The sequence below is a fragment of the Camelus ferus genome, chromosome 7, assembly GCF_009834535.1.
Source record: "Camelus ferus isolate YT-003-E chromosome 7, BCGSAC_Cfer_1.0, whole genome shotgun sequence".
NCBI lineage: Eukaryota > Metazoa > Chordata > Mammalia > Artiodactyla > Camelidae > Camelus > Camelus ferus.
In genome coordinates this window covers 12,853,415-12,870,527 of record NC_045702.1, presented here as the reverse complement: position 1 = coordinate 12,870,527, position 17,113 = coordinate 12,853,415, and the positions used below count along the sequence as shown (strand labels likewise).

Here is a 17,113-nt window from a genome sequence, read left to right as displayed (position 1 = left end):
TCTGCACAAGCAAAAACGCATGTATAGCAGTGCTCCTGGTGGTCTCTTGGATCAGTCTCTTGCTTTAACAGTGCTTGGATGGAACAGACCCAGGGATACCCCTTCCTCCAGCCTCCAACCTCCCTCCAAACCTTTTCCTAGTTGCACCTTTGGACCCAGCCATTCTGCTACCCTTGGCCTCTGGGACCAGCTAACACCATTTTTTGAACTTAGCTCCTTATTACTGATCAACCATGAGCTCCCAGATTTATCAGAATTATTCCACCGTGGTCGTGGCTGCTGTCAACTGCCTGGTCAACATGCATCTGTGGGTCTTCTGCACTCACCTCCCTCTGGGCTTCTGGTTTGACTGCAAGGATGTGGCTCTGGAGGGTGTGAGCCACTCTTTTCATGAATTGGTGAGAAGAATCTCAAGGGCGCCGAGCAGTGAGGCAGCTGTGCCCTCTTCCAGACGTGCAGAAGCCACTCAAGATGAGTGGAGTAAAACTCTAGATGCTATGGAAGTCGCCATTCTCGTGGAGAAGAACCTGAACCAGGCCATTTTGGATCTGTGTGCCCTGAGTTCTGTCTGTGCAGACCCCCACCTCTGTGACTTTCTAGTTGAAGGCCACTTCCTAGATGAGAAGGTGAAACTCATCAAGAAGATGGGTGACCACCTGACTCACCTCTGCAGGCTGGCTGGTCCCCAGGCTGGGCTGGGCAAATAGCTCTTGCAAAGGCTCACCCTCAAGCATGACTAGGAGCCTCTGGAGCCTGGTGGTCTTTGAGGAGACCCTGTGGTATCAGGGCTTCTGCCTGAAGCCTCTCTCTGCAGCCACTGGGCAGCTTTTTAACCTGTGGGCCTCCTACACTCACCTCCCTCTGGGCGTCTGGTTTGACTGCAAGGATGTGGCTCTGGAAGGTGTGAGCCACTTTTTCCATGAATTGGTGAGAAGAACCTGTGGGCCTCCTACACTCACAAGGCCAGGGTTGGGGTGCCAACCCTCTGCACAAGCGAAAATGCATGTATGGCAGTGCTCTTGGTGGGCTCTTTTAACCACCCTGGAGCCCTCTCCCAAGTCTTGGACCAAATGGAAACAATAAAGATTTTTGCAGAAAAAAATGCATGTATAACTTACAGTCAGTCCTCCATACGCAAGGTTCCTCTGTACCCACAGTTCTGCATCCACAGATTCAACCAACTCAGTCATGTAGTGCTGTAGTATTTACTGTTGAAGAATATCTACATATATATGGACAGAGTTTAAACCTGTGATGTTCAAGAGCATATATATATATATATGACAGAGACAAAGGTTTTTAGGAATTGACTCACATGATTATGGTTGCTGGTAAGTCAAAATCTGCAGAACAGGCTGGCAGGCTGGAGATCCAGAGAAGAGCTGATGTTACAGTTCAAGTCCAAAGTCAGTCTGGAGGTAGGAATCCCTGCCAGGGAGAGGTCAGTGTTTTTTCTCTTAAACCTTCAACTGATTGAATGAGCCCACCCACACACTATAGAGGGTAATCTGCTTTACTCAAAGTCTACTGATTTAAATGTTAATCATATCTGAAAAAAAGCCTTCACAGTGACATTTAGATTGTGTTTGACCACATGTCTGGTTACTATGACCTAACCTAGTTGACATATAAAATTAACCATCACACAGCTCTCACACCACCGTTGCCAGAATCCTTCCTAGATTCTTTCTTCTTGGGAGTCATCTCTGTACTTTATCTCACCTTGTTTTCCTGTCCAACTTCCTCTACCTTCACAGGGACACTGAGGCAACAACGATAATGGCTAACATCTACTGAGCTCTTACTATTTGCTAGACACTGAGCCAAGCTTTGCATGAATATCTTATTTAATTCTCACAATCACTCTAAGGAGTAAGCACAATTATTATTATCTTCCCTCATCCAGAGAGGTTAGGCACCTTACCCAAGGTCCTTCATCTGGTGCTTAGTAGGGCAGGGACTCAAGGCCAGTCAACCCGACACCAGAACGTGTGGCATTAACTCCTGGCCAGGCAGTTTTGCATTTTGCATAACTCAGTATGCATTATGGCCACAGCCAAAGGCATCCTCCCCACCTCCCACCCTCACTGGAGCAGTTCCACGTTATTAGAGTCCTCAGGCACGAGAGGCTGGTGCTGCTGATTCTGTTGAATGCCAGGGAAGAGCACAGGGAGCATGACAGTGAGTCCAGTAGAGGATGCCAGCAAGCATCACTCCAGGGGATGTCCTCACCAGAACACATGTTCCTCTAGAGCACAGAGGAGCAGGGGAGTGCTGTCCAGCCTGGTCCAGCGAAGGGCTCCCTGAAACCTGCAGCCAGACCACACCAGCACCCACTGCAATGGGCTACTCTAGAGCCACCTACAATCATTCAGTAAGAGTATGTTTAATGACATGGGCAAATGTTCATGATACACTCAATTAAAAAGCCAGTTCCTAGCAGTTTGTAAATCTGAGCTCATAAAAGTGTGTATTGCATATGTTATACAAATCTAACATATAAACGTATGTGTATCTGTATGTATATACATACATAAAAAGATGAAAAAGATTGGCTCCAAAATTAAATACGATTATGAGTGATATTTATTTTATTCTTTATGCTTTTCTGCATTTTGCAAAATTTTCACCAGCAAATATATTTTGTAGAAAGGTACGAAATGTCATACTTTTACAATGAAACATATAAACATATTTGGTAACTAAATATTTAAATATATTTTGCAGAAGTGTCCAAAATATCTACTTCTGTGATTAAAAAATGGCAACTATGAAGACACTTAGATATTTCACTCTTTCTTGGCAATTTAATCCTACACCAATCTGTTTTTTAAAATTAAATCCTACATGTACTGGGCTCAGACAGATCCATATTGGGGTTATTGGTTACAGATGGGATGTCAGCCCCTAAAGAGATAAGGGCCTTGCCCAGGAGGGAGCTTCAGCTCTCCCAAGAGGGACCTAATCCAACAAAGGTGTTTGGCTTAATGACAAGAATTTTCATTGCGAAAATATTTTCCATTCTTTAATCAGAGCCTAATCCAAAGCAACTTCAGATGCCCGTCATGGTACTTTCCATTTTAAATCTCTACCCTCTTCCCATTGCAGCCTCAATAGCATTCCTGTGCTTTGCAGATGGGAACGAAAAAGCTGGGGATTGTAAAAGTCTTTGTCAAATTGTCACCTGTTTCATTAATCTCTCAAATTGTAATAATGTGACTGCATTTTTTACCAACATTCCAGGACTAATGCAGCAAATAAGAAATGTCTACTTTGTGAAGGCAAAAACTTATTCCAATTAACTTTCATGAATCCAAACATTTTGGAAAATCTTTTGTGAAATTACTTTCACAGCCTTTGGATATAGCCCGTTAAATGACGATAACTAAATGACAAAAAAAATAATCATACTATGGATTTTATACATTATCCCATTTATCCTTCAAATATCCCCAAAACATTGTATTTACTTCCATGGCCCAAAGAAACTAAGGCCCTGAACCATAAAGTTCTTTGCCAAAAACACAAAGCTGGCAAATAGGAACCCAGAACTTCTGGCTCTAAGTATTCCTTCCACCCCACAGCATCTACTTTGTGTCTCTGAAAGTGGCTTGAGTCTTTGGAAACAGCTGTAAGTTATTCAGACCAAAGTCCTGTGAATCGAGCGGATCTCTAATCAATGACAAAGTCCAAGAGGACATAATAATGACACTGTCCCTGGAATAGTCCGTGTATGTACTCTCTGAGGAGACAACTATTAGACGAATAACTAGTGGTCCCTCTGCCATCCAACTGGGTGATGGTAGTTTTTGGTCAAAAAAATGAAGTGTCACTTTAATATAACACGACTTGTGTGTGTGTGTGTGTGTGTGTGTGAGAGAGAGAGAGAGAGAGAGAGAGAGAGAGAGAAACCTGCTCTGAAGGTCTCATTAGCATCCATCTCCCTAAAGGTACCAGGGACTTTAGATGGTGGGCAGTGTGTGAACACACATGACTGATTTCAGACTGCTTTTACAATGCATCTATGATCACATTACTGAAAAGTAATCTGAAAATGCCACTACTGCGTGGTGACCCCTTAACCTGGACACATGACTATCAAAGTCTTGCTATTACCTCTCACTAATACCTTCAGAGTCAACTGAGGATTGACATTCAGACACTGTAAATCCCATGTTCCCTTTGCCCTCTGTCGTCTTTTAAAATGTATTACCTTTGGTTTGAAGCAATTGAGAGTTTTCTTTTTTTTAATTGGTGTCACTATCCATACATTACTCGAGAGCTGTTTTCCAAAGCATTAACACGTGGTATGTTTCCTTCCTGGTCAGATCTTCATAATGTTACATTCTGGCTTGTGATCATTTATTTTCTCTGTGACTTTTCATGGGGCCTTTTGACAATGTTGCTCTAAGTCTTGTACCTGAACCAGAAAAATACAGGCCTTCAAAAAAGCAGAAGGATTCTTGTAGGCTAAGACCAAATTAAATGGATTGGTATAGACCAAGTAGAAATGTCTTTTCCGCACTGATTAACATATATGATTCCTCGCTATTTCCTAGGAGTAAATTTGAATTTAGAGTAGCCAGTACATTTTATGCTAGAGTACTTAAAGATAAAAGGATAAGCAAAAACAGTCATGATTCTTAGCAGTTAAATTCACAAAGTTCAACTCTTCTAGCTTCTGAACTTTTAAATCCAGGCAGAAGAACAAGGGTCCCCAAACCTGTCTGTGATTAAGTTTTCACTGGTTCAGAGAACAATGAGAAAAATCAATGCACATAATATAATATAATCATATTATATATAAGTGTATAGATATACTTATTTATGAATTGGTTAAGTAAGAATGCACCTTTAGCAAACAACTCCCAATCTCAGTAGTTTAACAAAGTAAATACTACTTCTCAATGATACGTGTGCAAGTGAGGACTGCTCCACTGGACATTCTGGAGCCCGAGCTCCTTCCCTTCAGGGTCTCTGCCATCTTCTAGGACTTGGGAAAGAAGGGTGGAAAGGGCACACCTGCTGTTAGCCACCTGGCCCAGAGATGGCTTGTGTCTCCTCTGCACGTCCGTTGGTGAGAACTAGTCACACAGTCCCACCTACAAGCAGGGAGGCTGGAAAATGCAATTCTGCAGCATATCGTGGAAGGAAAGGACACAGATATGGGCCACAACCTAGTTGGAATATGCCATAAGCTTAAGGTCATCTCTTGTTCTTAGTTTATGTTTTTATTGTGTTCACGTGTGTAAGTGTAAGTGTAAATGTGTGTGTATGTGTTAAACTGATGGTAATAGATGGTAGGAGTTTTGTTAATGCTCTTATTTGGTAAAATAAAATGTTGTCAACTTTTCATTGGCTCTACACTCCCCAACTAAAACAAATTCTTCTGGCTCATGAATTCTAAAGGTCTGGAACCACTGGCTTACAGAACATTCAAATATTAAAAAGCTACTTCCTCACTTCACAAAACTACTTCTATCCTTGACTGGTACAGCATTTGGCCACAGGTACTTTTACTTTTTTGGTTTTGGGATTTTTTTTTCCAAATTTTTTTTATTGTGGTAAAATACTGTAACATAAAACTTACCATCTGAACTGTTTTAAAGTGGTATTAAATACATTCATAATGTTGTGCTACCTTCGCACAGTCTATCTCCAGAACTCTTTCCATCTTGCAAAACCAAAGCTCTGTACCTGCTGAATACTAACTCCCCATACTTCTCTTCCCCTCAGCCCCTGGCAAGCACCATTCTACTTTTTGTCTCTATGATATTGACTACTCTAAGGACTTCATACTTCGTATATGTGGAATCACATGGTGTTTATCTTTTTGTGACTAGTTTATTTCATTTAGCATAATGTCTCAAGGTTCATCGATGTAGCACATGTAGGAACTTCTTTCCTTTTCAAGGTTGAATAACATTGCAGGGGTCTGTATATGCCACATTTTGCTTACCATTCATTCATCGCTTGACACTTGGGTTGCTTTCATGTTTTAGCTATTGTAAAAAATGATGCTATGAATATGGGTATGCAAATATCCCTTCAAGACCCTGCTTTCAATTATTTGGGTTTTATAGCCAGAAGTGGAATTGCTGGATCATATGGTAGTTCTATATTTAATTTTTGAAAACCACCATACTGCCTTCCATAGCTGCTGTACCATTTTACATTCCCAACAGTGCATAAGAGTTCCAGTTTCTCCACAGCCTTGCCAACAGTTATTTTCTGTGTTTTTTAATAATAGCCATCCTAAAGGGTGTGAAGTAGTATATCTTTGTAATTTTGGTTTTTTAAACATTTTTTATTGATTTATAATCATTTTACAATGTTGTGTCAAATACCAGTGTTCAGCACAATTTTTCAGTCATTCATGGACATATACACACTCATTGTCACATTTTTTTCTCTGTGAGTTATCATAACATTTTGTGTATATTTCCCTGTGCTATACAGTGTAGTCTTGTTTATCTATTCTACAATTTTGAAATCCCAGTCTATCCCTTCCCACCCTCCACCCCCCTGGTAACCACAAGTCTGTATTCTCTGTCTGAGTCTATTTCTGTCCTGTATTTATGCTTTGTTTTTGTTTGTTTGTTTGTTTTTGTTTTTTAGATTCCACATATGAGCGATCTCATATGGTATTTTTCTTTCTCTTTCTGGCTTACTTCACTTAGAATGACATTCTCCAGGAGCATCCATGTTGCTGCAAATAGCATTATGTTGTCGGTTTTTATGGCTGAGTAGTATTCCATTGTATAAATATACCACATCTTCTTTATCCAGTCTATATCTTTGTAATTTTGATTTACAGGTGCTTATTGGCCATTTGTCTATCTTCTTTGGAGAAATGTCTATTCAAGTCCTTTGTTTTTGGTTGTTAAGTTTTAGGAGTTTTCTATATATCCTTGGTTATTATTCCCTTGTCAGATATGTGATTTGTATATTTATTCTTCTACCCTGAAGATTGCCTTTTCACTCTGTTGAATGTGGCACACATTTAAAATTTTTTCATAAAGCCCAATCTATTTTTTTTTCTTTTCTTGCCTGTGCCTTTGGTGTCATATCCAAGAAAACATTGCCAAATCCAGTGTCTCAAAGCTTTTACCCTATGTTTTCTTCTAAGAGTTTTATAGTTTTAGGTCTTACATTAAGGTTTTAGACACATTTGGGGTTCATTTTTACCTATGTTGTTAGGTAAGGGTTGGCCAGTGTTTGAAACTGCAAACATTTTCCTGACATTCCTTTTTAAGAATTCCAACATTTACATAAGTGCAGGAGGGACTCCTCCCTCAAAAAAACAAAAAACCTCATTTTTTTTTCATATTTTGTTTGGTAGGAATAATCACAATTCTCTCCTTTTCTTCACTCAAAACATCAAATGTCACAATTTCAATAAAATTGTATTTGCAAAAGCTTTCCTTACAAATGCAACTGCTTCAGAAGAAACATTGGCTGTAGAAGCAGCTGCTATTGCTGAAAACTTGTTAGCCATGTGACTATCCTCCGCTAAACTGGTTCCTTTGGGATGGTCTTCCCTGGTCACTACAGACATGTGCTGTGATTCGTCTGTGCCCAGCGAGGGTCCAATTTAGTTTCTAGCACTAGAAATGCCCTCCTGAGAGGGGCACGGATCAGAGCTGCACACTTCCTGCCACAGGTGGTGCTCATTTCTTGCAGAACAAAGGATGAATATTTTCTCTTTCTAGTCTTGGCAGGTTGGCTATTATGTTCTTTTTTGCTGCCCTTTTACTATTTGTATTTACAACTTTGTGAATTGCTTCATGATTCAAAACAGTCTTGAGTACATCCCCATCCAATCTCTTACAAACATCCTTTAAAAAAAACCAACTTTTTTTTGATGGTCAAGTGGTTTAAAGACTTGTCAAGTCCAAATTGGACAGGGAGGCAATTTGGAACACATTTTATTCCACCAAATCATTGATTTGTCTCTGTACCGGGTCACAGAAAATGACATGCACACTTCAACTCATTCATTTCTACTCCCCAAACACAATAAAAATAACAGCTCTCACATTTTACGAGTTTCCTATGTTCCAGAAAAAAATGTTGGGTGCTCAACACACATGTAAGTTCATTCAGTACTCAGAGCAACTCTGTGAGTGGATGTTATCACCCCCAATTTCTAGGTAAATAAATCTATTTACAAGCAAATCTGAGGTTTGGCGAAGCAGTCCTCAATAACTAAAAGCATAAGATTACTTTCATAATTATTTGAAACTGTTCCCATGGCACGTATCACATGCTGCTGTGCAGCTTGGGGTTTGGAGGATGTGAGTTTGAATCCTTCCCCTGCCACTGACTTTACTGGGACTTTGGATGCACTGCTTACACTGTCTTAGGACTGCTTCCCATGCAGGGCGAGCCGGGGGGGACCAGGCCATCCCACTGGTGCATACTGAGGGCACAAGGGAGGTGCTATAATGGAGTGTCTGGTTCTGGGTCAGCCCCTCCCCTCTCTAGGGCATTCTGGGAAGTATAAGTTCATGAACTCCTCCAAGTCTCAGCACCCCTAAGAAACCTCTTCTTGGGAATTGGGGTGTGGTCAGAACTCCCTAAGAGTAGCCTGAGTTCTTCTGGAAGACAATGAACTTCTCACACTTCCTGAAATACATTCAGAATGGGTCTCCAGGACACATCTCAAGCAAAATGCACTGGGGAGGAGGTTCTACAGTTCTTCAATGTTCAGCTGCAATAGATTTAGCACCTCCACCTGCTTATTAGCAAAGGGACCTCATTGCTGGGTAGTTACCCCTGTGTTTTGGGTGTATCCCAGGTCCCTGCGTCCCTGGCAGCATTCAAAGTATTACCATACAGTATTTACTAAAGTGTTTCAGGAAAATTTAGCCACTATGTACAAAAAAAAAAGTGTTGAATGGGTTTGTAGAAAGACTTAGCAAAGGGCTCTTTGAAGTTTGCAATATTCTGTCAGGAAGGTCTCTGCAGGAACATTACTCCTGTAGGTTCTTAGTTGTAAATATTTAAAAGTCTGAGCACACAGAATGTCAAGTTTGTCTGTCAGTTCTGCAAATAAAACTACCTATTACTTTCCCATCGGGTACTACACATTTCCTAATTTATACATGCCCCAAATCAAGCTGTCCCTGCCTTATACAGTGATTTGGCTTCTCCCCGAGGTGACCTCAAGTGAGTCAGCTGCAGAGGAGACTGATGTTTTTATTTGCAGTTTGTTCTCAGTCCTTGACCTCAGAGAAGTCATGAGCAGTTAGGACTCTGCTGGGTGAGGGCAGGGGATGGGGTGATCACGGTGAGGGGCAGCATCTTCTGGAAAGACCATCAGAGGCATCTTCTGACCTGTTCCATGAGGCCTGTGAGAGTAAGGGTCTCCTTTCTCAGGAAGCCTTTCTCCTCATCCTAGTAACACCTGACACCACGTGTACCCCAGCACTAACTCATCTTGGGGAGCAAAAGGCAGAAGGGAATCAAATCTTCCCTTCTCTGGGCACTATTCCTTCATCTATAAATTGGAGAGGGGATGTTTAAGGTGATTTCTGAGGCTGCTTCCTGTTCTGTGATTGGATGTGTGTCCCACCGGAAAGCTGGCAGGGGTGTCTGTGTTGTCTCTGGGCAGCTGAGGTAGATGGTAAACGTCTTGGTCACTTGCATTTCCATTGACTGGTTTTGTGTGGATTCAGACCTCCACCCTCAGGAATGGAGAGAACCTTCACGGCCCTCATGCTGCTGATGACAGGTACTGAGGAAATCCTGCTGAGCTGGCTGTGCGCGGGGCCAGCCCAGCTGGGCAGCCCCAGAGTCCTGAGAAGGCTGCCCTCTGCAGAATCCTCCTGCTCTCCTCCTCTCCAAGAAGTCTCTCAGGAGTTTAGGGGGCTCAAGGATTCAGCAAACAGATCTGAGTGACCCTCTGACCCTGTCATCTCATGGTGATTAGACAAGAAGACAGCCTATCTCCCTGACTCTTGTGACGCTGCTCCCCCAGCTGTGCAGATATCTGGTTGGAGGAAAGGTGTCACTCATTTTGCTTCTTGCTTGGGTTGTCTGAGTACCTCAGGGTTTTCTTGACAAAACAGAAAGAGTTCTATCTCTTAAGAGTTCCCCCTACCCCGTCCCTCCCTTTGACAAACAGCACCTTCATCACCCATAGGTAGTCAGTTGTGTCCCTTCTCCAGTGTTCGTATCTCCCTTTCCCCTGGTGTAGGGACTCAGGTTCCATTCTGGTTTCATGGAGAAAGGTGTCAAAGGCTAAGACTGTATAGAACCCAATAAATTACTTGCTCCAAAGGAAAGAACTTCTTTGCTTTCCTTATGCTCTGGCCAGGTAAAATCCCACTTCAACAAATATTGTAAATATGCAGGTTTTCTGCACAACCCAGCTGTTTTCATATCTCTTTGTTGACTTGTTACAACATGCCTTCACAAAGAGTTGTTTGAGTCCATTCAGGCTGCTATTAAAGAATGCCATAGACTGGTGACTTATAAACAACAGAAATGTATTTATTATAGTTCTTGGAAGTCCGAGATCAAGATGCCAGCAGATTTGATGTCTGGTGAAAGCCAACTTCATGGTTCATACATGGACTTTTTTTTTGCCGTGTCCTCGCATGGGAAAAGGAGTGAGGGTCTTTCTGGGGCCTCTTTTATCAGGGCAATAATCCCATTCATGAGGGCTCCACTCCCCTGACCTAATCACTTCAAAGGCCCTACCTCTAAATACCATCACACTGGGCATCAGAATTTAACATGAATTTTGGGGATGAAGGGAGGACACAAAGACTATTGACTCAGTCTATGGCATGAGTCATTTAGTTCAACAAACTAATTATGTTCCTCTTTCAGATAGAACACTTTTCTTTCTCACAAAAGTCACCAACTGATGGTATTTACCTTATAAGAGTCGACCAGAGTTCAGTGTAGTTGTGTCTGACCTCAGTGCATTTTTGATCTCCAGAAAGCAGCGATTCCTTTCAATTCTTCTTTTGTCTCTTTTCATGCCCCAAATCCCACTAACACACCTCAACCCCAAACAACTCAATCCTTGGATATATGTGTCACAGTGTTTTCCTCCACTCTGAGCACAAAATCTCTTTCATTCCCTGCTGCTTTCAGACTGTGCAATGGTGTCTGGTAGTGAATTATGTATACATTCCTCCAAAATGAGCCAACAGAAAAATAGAATGAAGTTGGCTTACTTTTTTTTTTGCTGTATGGGGATTCCAAAAATTTCCACCACGTTGTCAATTAGGCTTCCAAAATGGGTAAGCAATGATCAAAAATCTAGATGGCAACAATATGTAGAGGAACAAGCGCTATCAAGAGAATAATGAGTTTTTCTCTTAATTTTGCTTGTCAGCTGTGTGACCTAAGGAAAGCAAACAGCCTCTCTGAGCAGAAATCTTTATCTGTAGGCTGAATGATCTCTTTCTTCCCAGCTCACTGATCCCATACCTTTGTGTCTCTGCTTATTTATAAGACTTGCCTTTTTTGGGTAGGACATCTTTGTTCTTCCTCTTTTCAGATATTTTAAGAGAGTAAAAATAATTATCCGAAAAATATTTAACTTTACAATTTGCCACATACATTAATGTTACTTAAAATGTCAATTTTCCTCTCCCTGAAAACACTCATTGCTGGAGCCGACCGTTCGTTTGATGTTATTTCCACCTGGCGTTAATGTGAAGGAGCTACTCTGGGAGAAGAATGGAGGAAAGAAGATTTAGTGTTTGGCTTGCTTTTATTTTAGTTTTTCCTCGGGAATAAATCTTTCCATGGTAACTGCACCAGGACCCATCAGAGGGAAGAGGGGCCTCACACCCACGTTCAGATGCACGAAGGGCCTTCTGCAAGTTGTCACTCACTCCAGCTTCCACCCCAGACCCTTGCTGAGGCATGGAAGGTACGTACTACAGGAAAACTCTTCGGTTGCCCCTCAGACCCTGCCACTGAGCTGCAGTGGCCACCCTCCAGCCTGGGGCTCTGGCCGGGGCACTTGGCCCATGAGGCAGAACCAGCTGGATAATAAATGGTTCTGGGTAAGGTGCTATCTGATCACATTAAGGTCTGAACCTCTCCAGCACTGTTTTTATTTTGTCTCACCTATAGGGTAACAGTCTGAAGGAAGAGTGGGGAAGTGTAAATGGGCGAGGAGGTCGAAATTTCCAGACAGCCTGGTCCTCAGGTCACAGCTGGACCCAGGCAAGTGTGAAGGCTGCTCAGAAGAGGGTGCCATTGTGAGAACAGCAGCTGACCAGAAGCTGAAAAGCTCCATTAAATATGTATAAAGTTGGAGTGCTTAACTTGGAAAGGGGGTGGGGAGCCTCCAGAGTCCTGCCCACCTCTCACCTCCTGCAGTGATGCGGAGGCACCTCCTTAGGTGAGGACCCAACGTGCAGATCAACAGTGGGTCACTTCTGAGGGACTCCCCACCTGGAGGAATTCCTTGAAGCCTCACTGCCTGCTATGCGGCCGGCTGGACACCACTCCCCACAGAGACAGCCAGAGGTGGCTGGGGGTCTTCAGCTCCCTCTGCAAAACTCTCCACATCCCTCCCACACAGCCTGTGCCTCAGCACCGCTCCATCCCCATCCCTGCTGCTCTCTCCTCACACTCACACACCCCACCTCTGGTCACTTCCTGCTAGTCACAGGTGGCAACATTCTTTCACTTCTCTATCATTGGGACACCTTTCCTCTGGGTGAGCCTCTTCTCAGCCTTTAAAATTCAGCCCAAACCGCACCTGTTAAAGTGTAACCTTCTCATACCAGCCTGAAGTCTACCCTTCTTGGTCTTAGCTTTGTATTCACTCCTGAATATGGTGTTTACCAAAATCATTTGTTTACTTCTTCACTTCTCTTCTTGATTATCTACTCCTCAGGTCAGGGACAAGGTCCTAGATGTCTTTTAGCCCCAGTGCTTAATAGGATGCTTGCACATATGATGGTTAAATGTATGTGTCAACATGCCTAGCTATGGTGCACAGTTCTTTGGTCAAAACCAATCTAGATATTGCTAAAAGGTATTTTTAGATGTGATTAACATTTAAATCAACAGAGTAAAGCAGATAACTCTCCATGTGTGAGTGGGCCTCACCCAATCAGCTGATGGTTGTAAGAGAAAAGACTTAAGTCCCTGTAAGAGGAAGGAATTCAGCCTCCAAACTGCCTTCAGATTCGAGTTGCTATATCAACTCTTGGAATTTTCAGGCTGCCAGCTTATCTTACATATTTCGGATTTGCCAGCCCCCATAATCATGTAAGCTCATTTCTTAAAATTCTCTGCCTCTCTCTGTGTCCCTTTCTCTCTGTCTCTCTCTATCTCTGTCTGTCTGTCTCTCTCTCTCTCTATATATATATATGCTATCATTTTGTGTCTGTGGGGAACCCTAACCAAAACAGTGCATGTTTATTGGACCTCAGACGTAATAGAAAGGAAAGGAATATGGCAAGTGGGGCTAAAGTTTGACTAGCAGAAAGAAAACGGCTGAAAATATGTGGGTAGGTAGACAGATGGAATGACCAGAATAGAAACTTCATGCCTCTATTTTGGAAATAATGATTTCTACATTTATTATGCACCTGGGCACCATATGTGCAGAGGACTATTTTAATGCAATTGGATATCCTTAAATTTTAGAGATTCCCATGTAAATACCAAACTTTAAGGTAGAATGGGATTAAGATATGGAAAAAGGGATTTAGGCCAACATAAAGCACATATAACAAAGCATTTTTTTATTTTGTAGGGGATTTTCTGGAATCTTTAGAGTCTTTTGGGACTGGGTTAAGTCCCTGGGATTCCTAAACCCTTAGGAGTCCTCAAACTATTTTCAGTATTTTTAGAAGTCACATACCCCTGCCTGCTAAGCCCACATAGGCTCATTAAAATGTCAAATTTTGTTTGATTTTGGCTAAAATTTTATTAAACCAGCATGATGCCCTTAGTTATCCTTTGCTGCTCAATATCTCTATTTGTTAATTGCACATATCTTTGATTACTTTCTTAAGAATTGGAAACATAGCTCAACTAATTAACAAATACAAGATTTTGATAGAAAAATCTTTTGAGACAAAGTGGACCAAAGAGGTGAAGAAAAGGGGGAAGGTAATGAAAGGAGTTTCTGGTGATGGAAAGGTAGGAATCCTCAGCCTGGATGATCACTGAGATCCTTCAAGGCCCCAGAGCTTGAAGTCAGCCCAGTAGCTGATTAACCACTAGGTTCATGGCAGCCAAATGATAAGTGCCTGCACTCAAGTTCGCTCGCAGGTGGCACAGATGAGATGGCTTAGCGAAGCCCGAGCAGCCAGCCGGCGGGGCCAGGTGGGAGGCAGTGCTCTTGGACGGCAACTGCCGCAACACTGCTCCTTAAGTCCTGACTGTGGGATGCTGGAAGCAACACCCTTCAACCCAGACTGCCTCACTTTGAGTCCTAGCTCTGTCCCTCACAGGGTCTGTGGCATCTTTGTGCCTCAGTTTCCTCCTTTGCAAAACGGTGATGGTGTACTCTGGAGTTGTTATAAGGATCAAATACTTTAACTTACAAAGTACCTGGAACAGTGCCAGGAACAGAGGAAGCTCTAATAAAAGTGGATTCTTGTTATATGTCAAGGATTGTGCCAAACATTTCTCTTTGTCTCCAGAACAATCCCTCAAGGTAGGTACTATTGTTATCTCCATCTTACAGATGAGAAAACTGATGCTTACAGAGTTTAAGAAACTTGTCCAAAGTCACCCAGCTCATCAGTGTCAGAAGCTGGACTCAACGAATGCCTTGATATTGCCAACCACCCTTTGCCTGCCCCACTGGGGTGAGGGGTGTGCCTGTTGGGGGACACCAGATCACCTTACTCACTGTGTGCTCCTGGTCAAGTCATCCAGCCTTCCCAAGCTTCTGTATTTTCATCTGTAAAACTAGACGGTTGTTTCCCAGTTTTGATAACATGTTGTGGTTGTGTATACTATTATCAGGGGGGGGAAAGCTTACATAGCCACTTTTTGCACTAACTTTGCAACTCTTCTGGAATTTCTAAAATGATTTCAAAGTCATAAATTTAAACCCTACTGTAGGGATGTGCTGCTTGACACTTTTCTTGATGTCAGGCACTATGTTTTGCACATAAATGCTCTGTGTGATATGAAACACAGAGGTCTCTCTGTAAAGTCTCTTGATTTAAGTAGCAAGAAAAAGTAATTTAGATGAGTGAAACATCTCATTCCTTAAAATAATATTTTTCATGCTATTAAAATTTTATATTTAAAAAAATCCATCATATCAACAAACTAAAAGAGAAAAGTCACAGGACTGTATCAATAGAGGCAGGAAAAGAATTTGGCAAAATCTAACACTCACAACAAAAACTCTCAGTAAATGTACAGCACAAAGAATATAGCTAGTATTTTATAATAACTGTAAGTGGAGTATAATCTTTAAAAATTGTGAATCACTAGTTTGTACACTTGAAACCTAAATAATAGTATAAATCAACTATACCTCAATTTAAAACTTCCAAAAAATCCCCCTTTAGCTATCTTGTTAGTGAGCATTTTAATTCTTGGACTACCTTATGTATTATAAATATTTTTCCTGTTCATCGGTTATATTTGCATGTGTTTATATACAGTCATTAAACATTTTTGTATACACTTCAAAAAAACCTCTTAGCAAACTGAGAATAGAGGGGAACTTTCTCAACATGCTAAAAAACTATCTACAAAATTCCTACAGGTAACATTGTACTTAATGGTGAGAAACTTGAAGCTTTCCTACTAAGATCAGGTACAAAGCAAAGATGTCCTCTCTTACCACTCCTTTCCAAACATCCTGAAAAAAGAAGGAGATGGACTCCATGTCCATGGATAGGAAGACTCAATATTGTCAAGATGTCAGTTCTTCCCAACTTGATCTATAGATTCAATGCAATCCCAATCAGAATTCCAGCAATTATTTTATGGATATCACCAAACTAATTTTAAAGTTTACGTGGAGCGGATATGACCCCAAATAGACAACACAGTATTGAATGGAAGAACAAAGTTGGAGGACTGGTGTTACCTGACTTTAAGACTCACCAGAAAGCTACAGTGATCAAGACAGTGTGGTGTTTTGGTGGAAGAATAGACAAACAGATCAACAGAATAGAACAGAGAGCCCAGAAATATATCCCTGTATTCACAGGCAATTGATCACTGACAAAGAAGTAAAGGCGATACAATGGAGCAGAGGCAGTTTCTTCAACAAATGATGCTGGAACAACTGGTTATCTACATGCAAAAAAAAAATTATCTAGACACATGACATCATTTCACAAAAATTAACTCAAAATGGATCATGGACCTGAATGTAAAGCACAAAACTTGAAACTCCTGGAAAATAAAATAGGAGAAAAATCTAAATGATCTTGGGTATGGTGATACCTTTTTAGACACAACATCAAAGGCACAATCTATGAAAGAAATAGTTGATAAGCTGGACTTCACTAAAATTAAAAAGGTCTGCTCTGTGAAAGCCAATGTCAAGAGAATTAGAAGGCAAGCCGCAGACTGAGAGAAAATATTCCCAAAAGACGCATCTGATAAAGGGCTGTTATATAAAAACACAAAGGACTCTTAAAAATGAACAATATGGAAACAAACAACTTGATTAAAAAATGAGCCAAAGACTTCAACAGATACTTAACCAAAGAAGAGACAGAGATGGCAAACAAGCATGTGAAAATATGCTCCACATCATATGTCATCAGGGAAATGCAAGTAAAAAAACGAGATGCAGCTTCACTCCTATTATGTTGGTCCAAGTCCAAAACACTGATAATACCAAATGCTGGTGAGAATGTGGAACAATAGCAATGCTCATACATCGCTGGTGGGAATGCCCCAGTGGGCCACAGCCACTTGGCAAGACAGCTTGGTGGTTTCTTACAGAACTAAACATACTTGTACCATATGATCCAGCAATTGCACTCCTTGGTATTTATTCAAAAGAGGTGAAACCTTACATCCACACAAAACCCTGCACACACATGCTGACAGCAGCTTTATTCATATTTACCAATGCATGGAAGCAACCAAGATGTCCTTTAGTAGGTGGATGGATAAATAAACTGTGGTACATTCAGAC

The 17,113-nt window shown here is 41.6% G+C and overlaps 1 protein-coding gene across 1 annotated transcript; it reads left to right on the top strand.

The window, feature by feature from the left end:
* Positions 1-233: 233 nt before the first annotated feature.
* Positions 234-707, top strand: LOC102514286 (ferritin light chain-like). The gene has a single exon (XM_032484364.1). The coding sequence runs from the start codon at positions 234-236 to the stop codon at positions 705-707; it is 474 nt and encodes a 157-aa protein (XP_032340255.1).
* Positions 708-17,113: the final 16,406 nt, after the last annotated feature.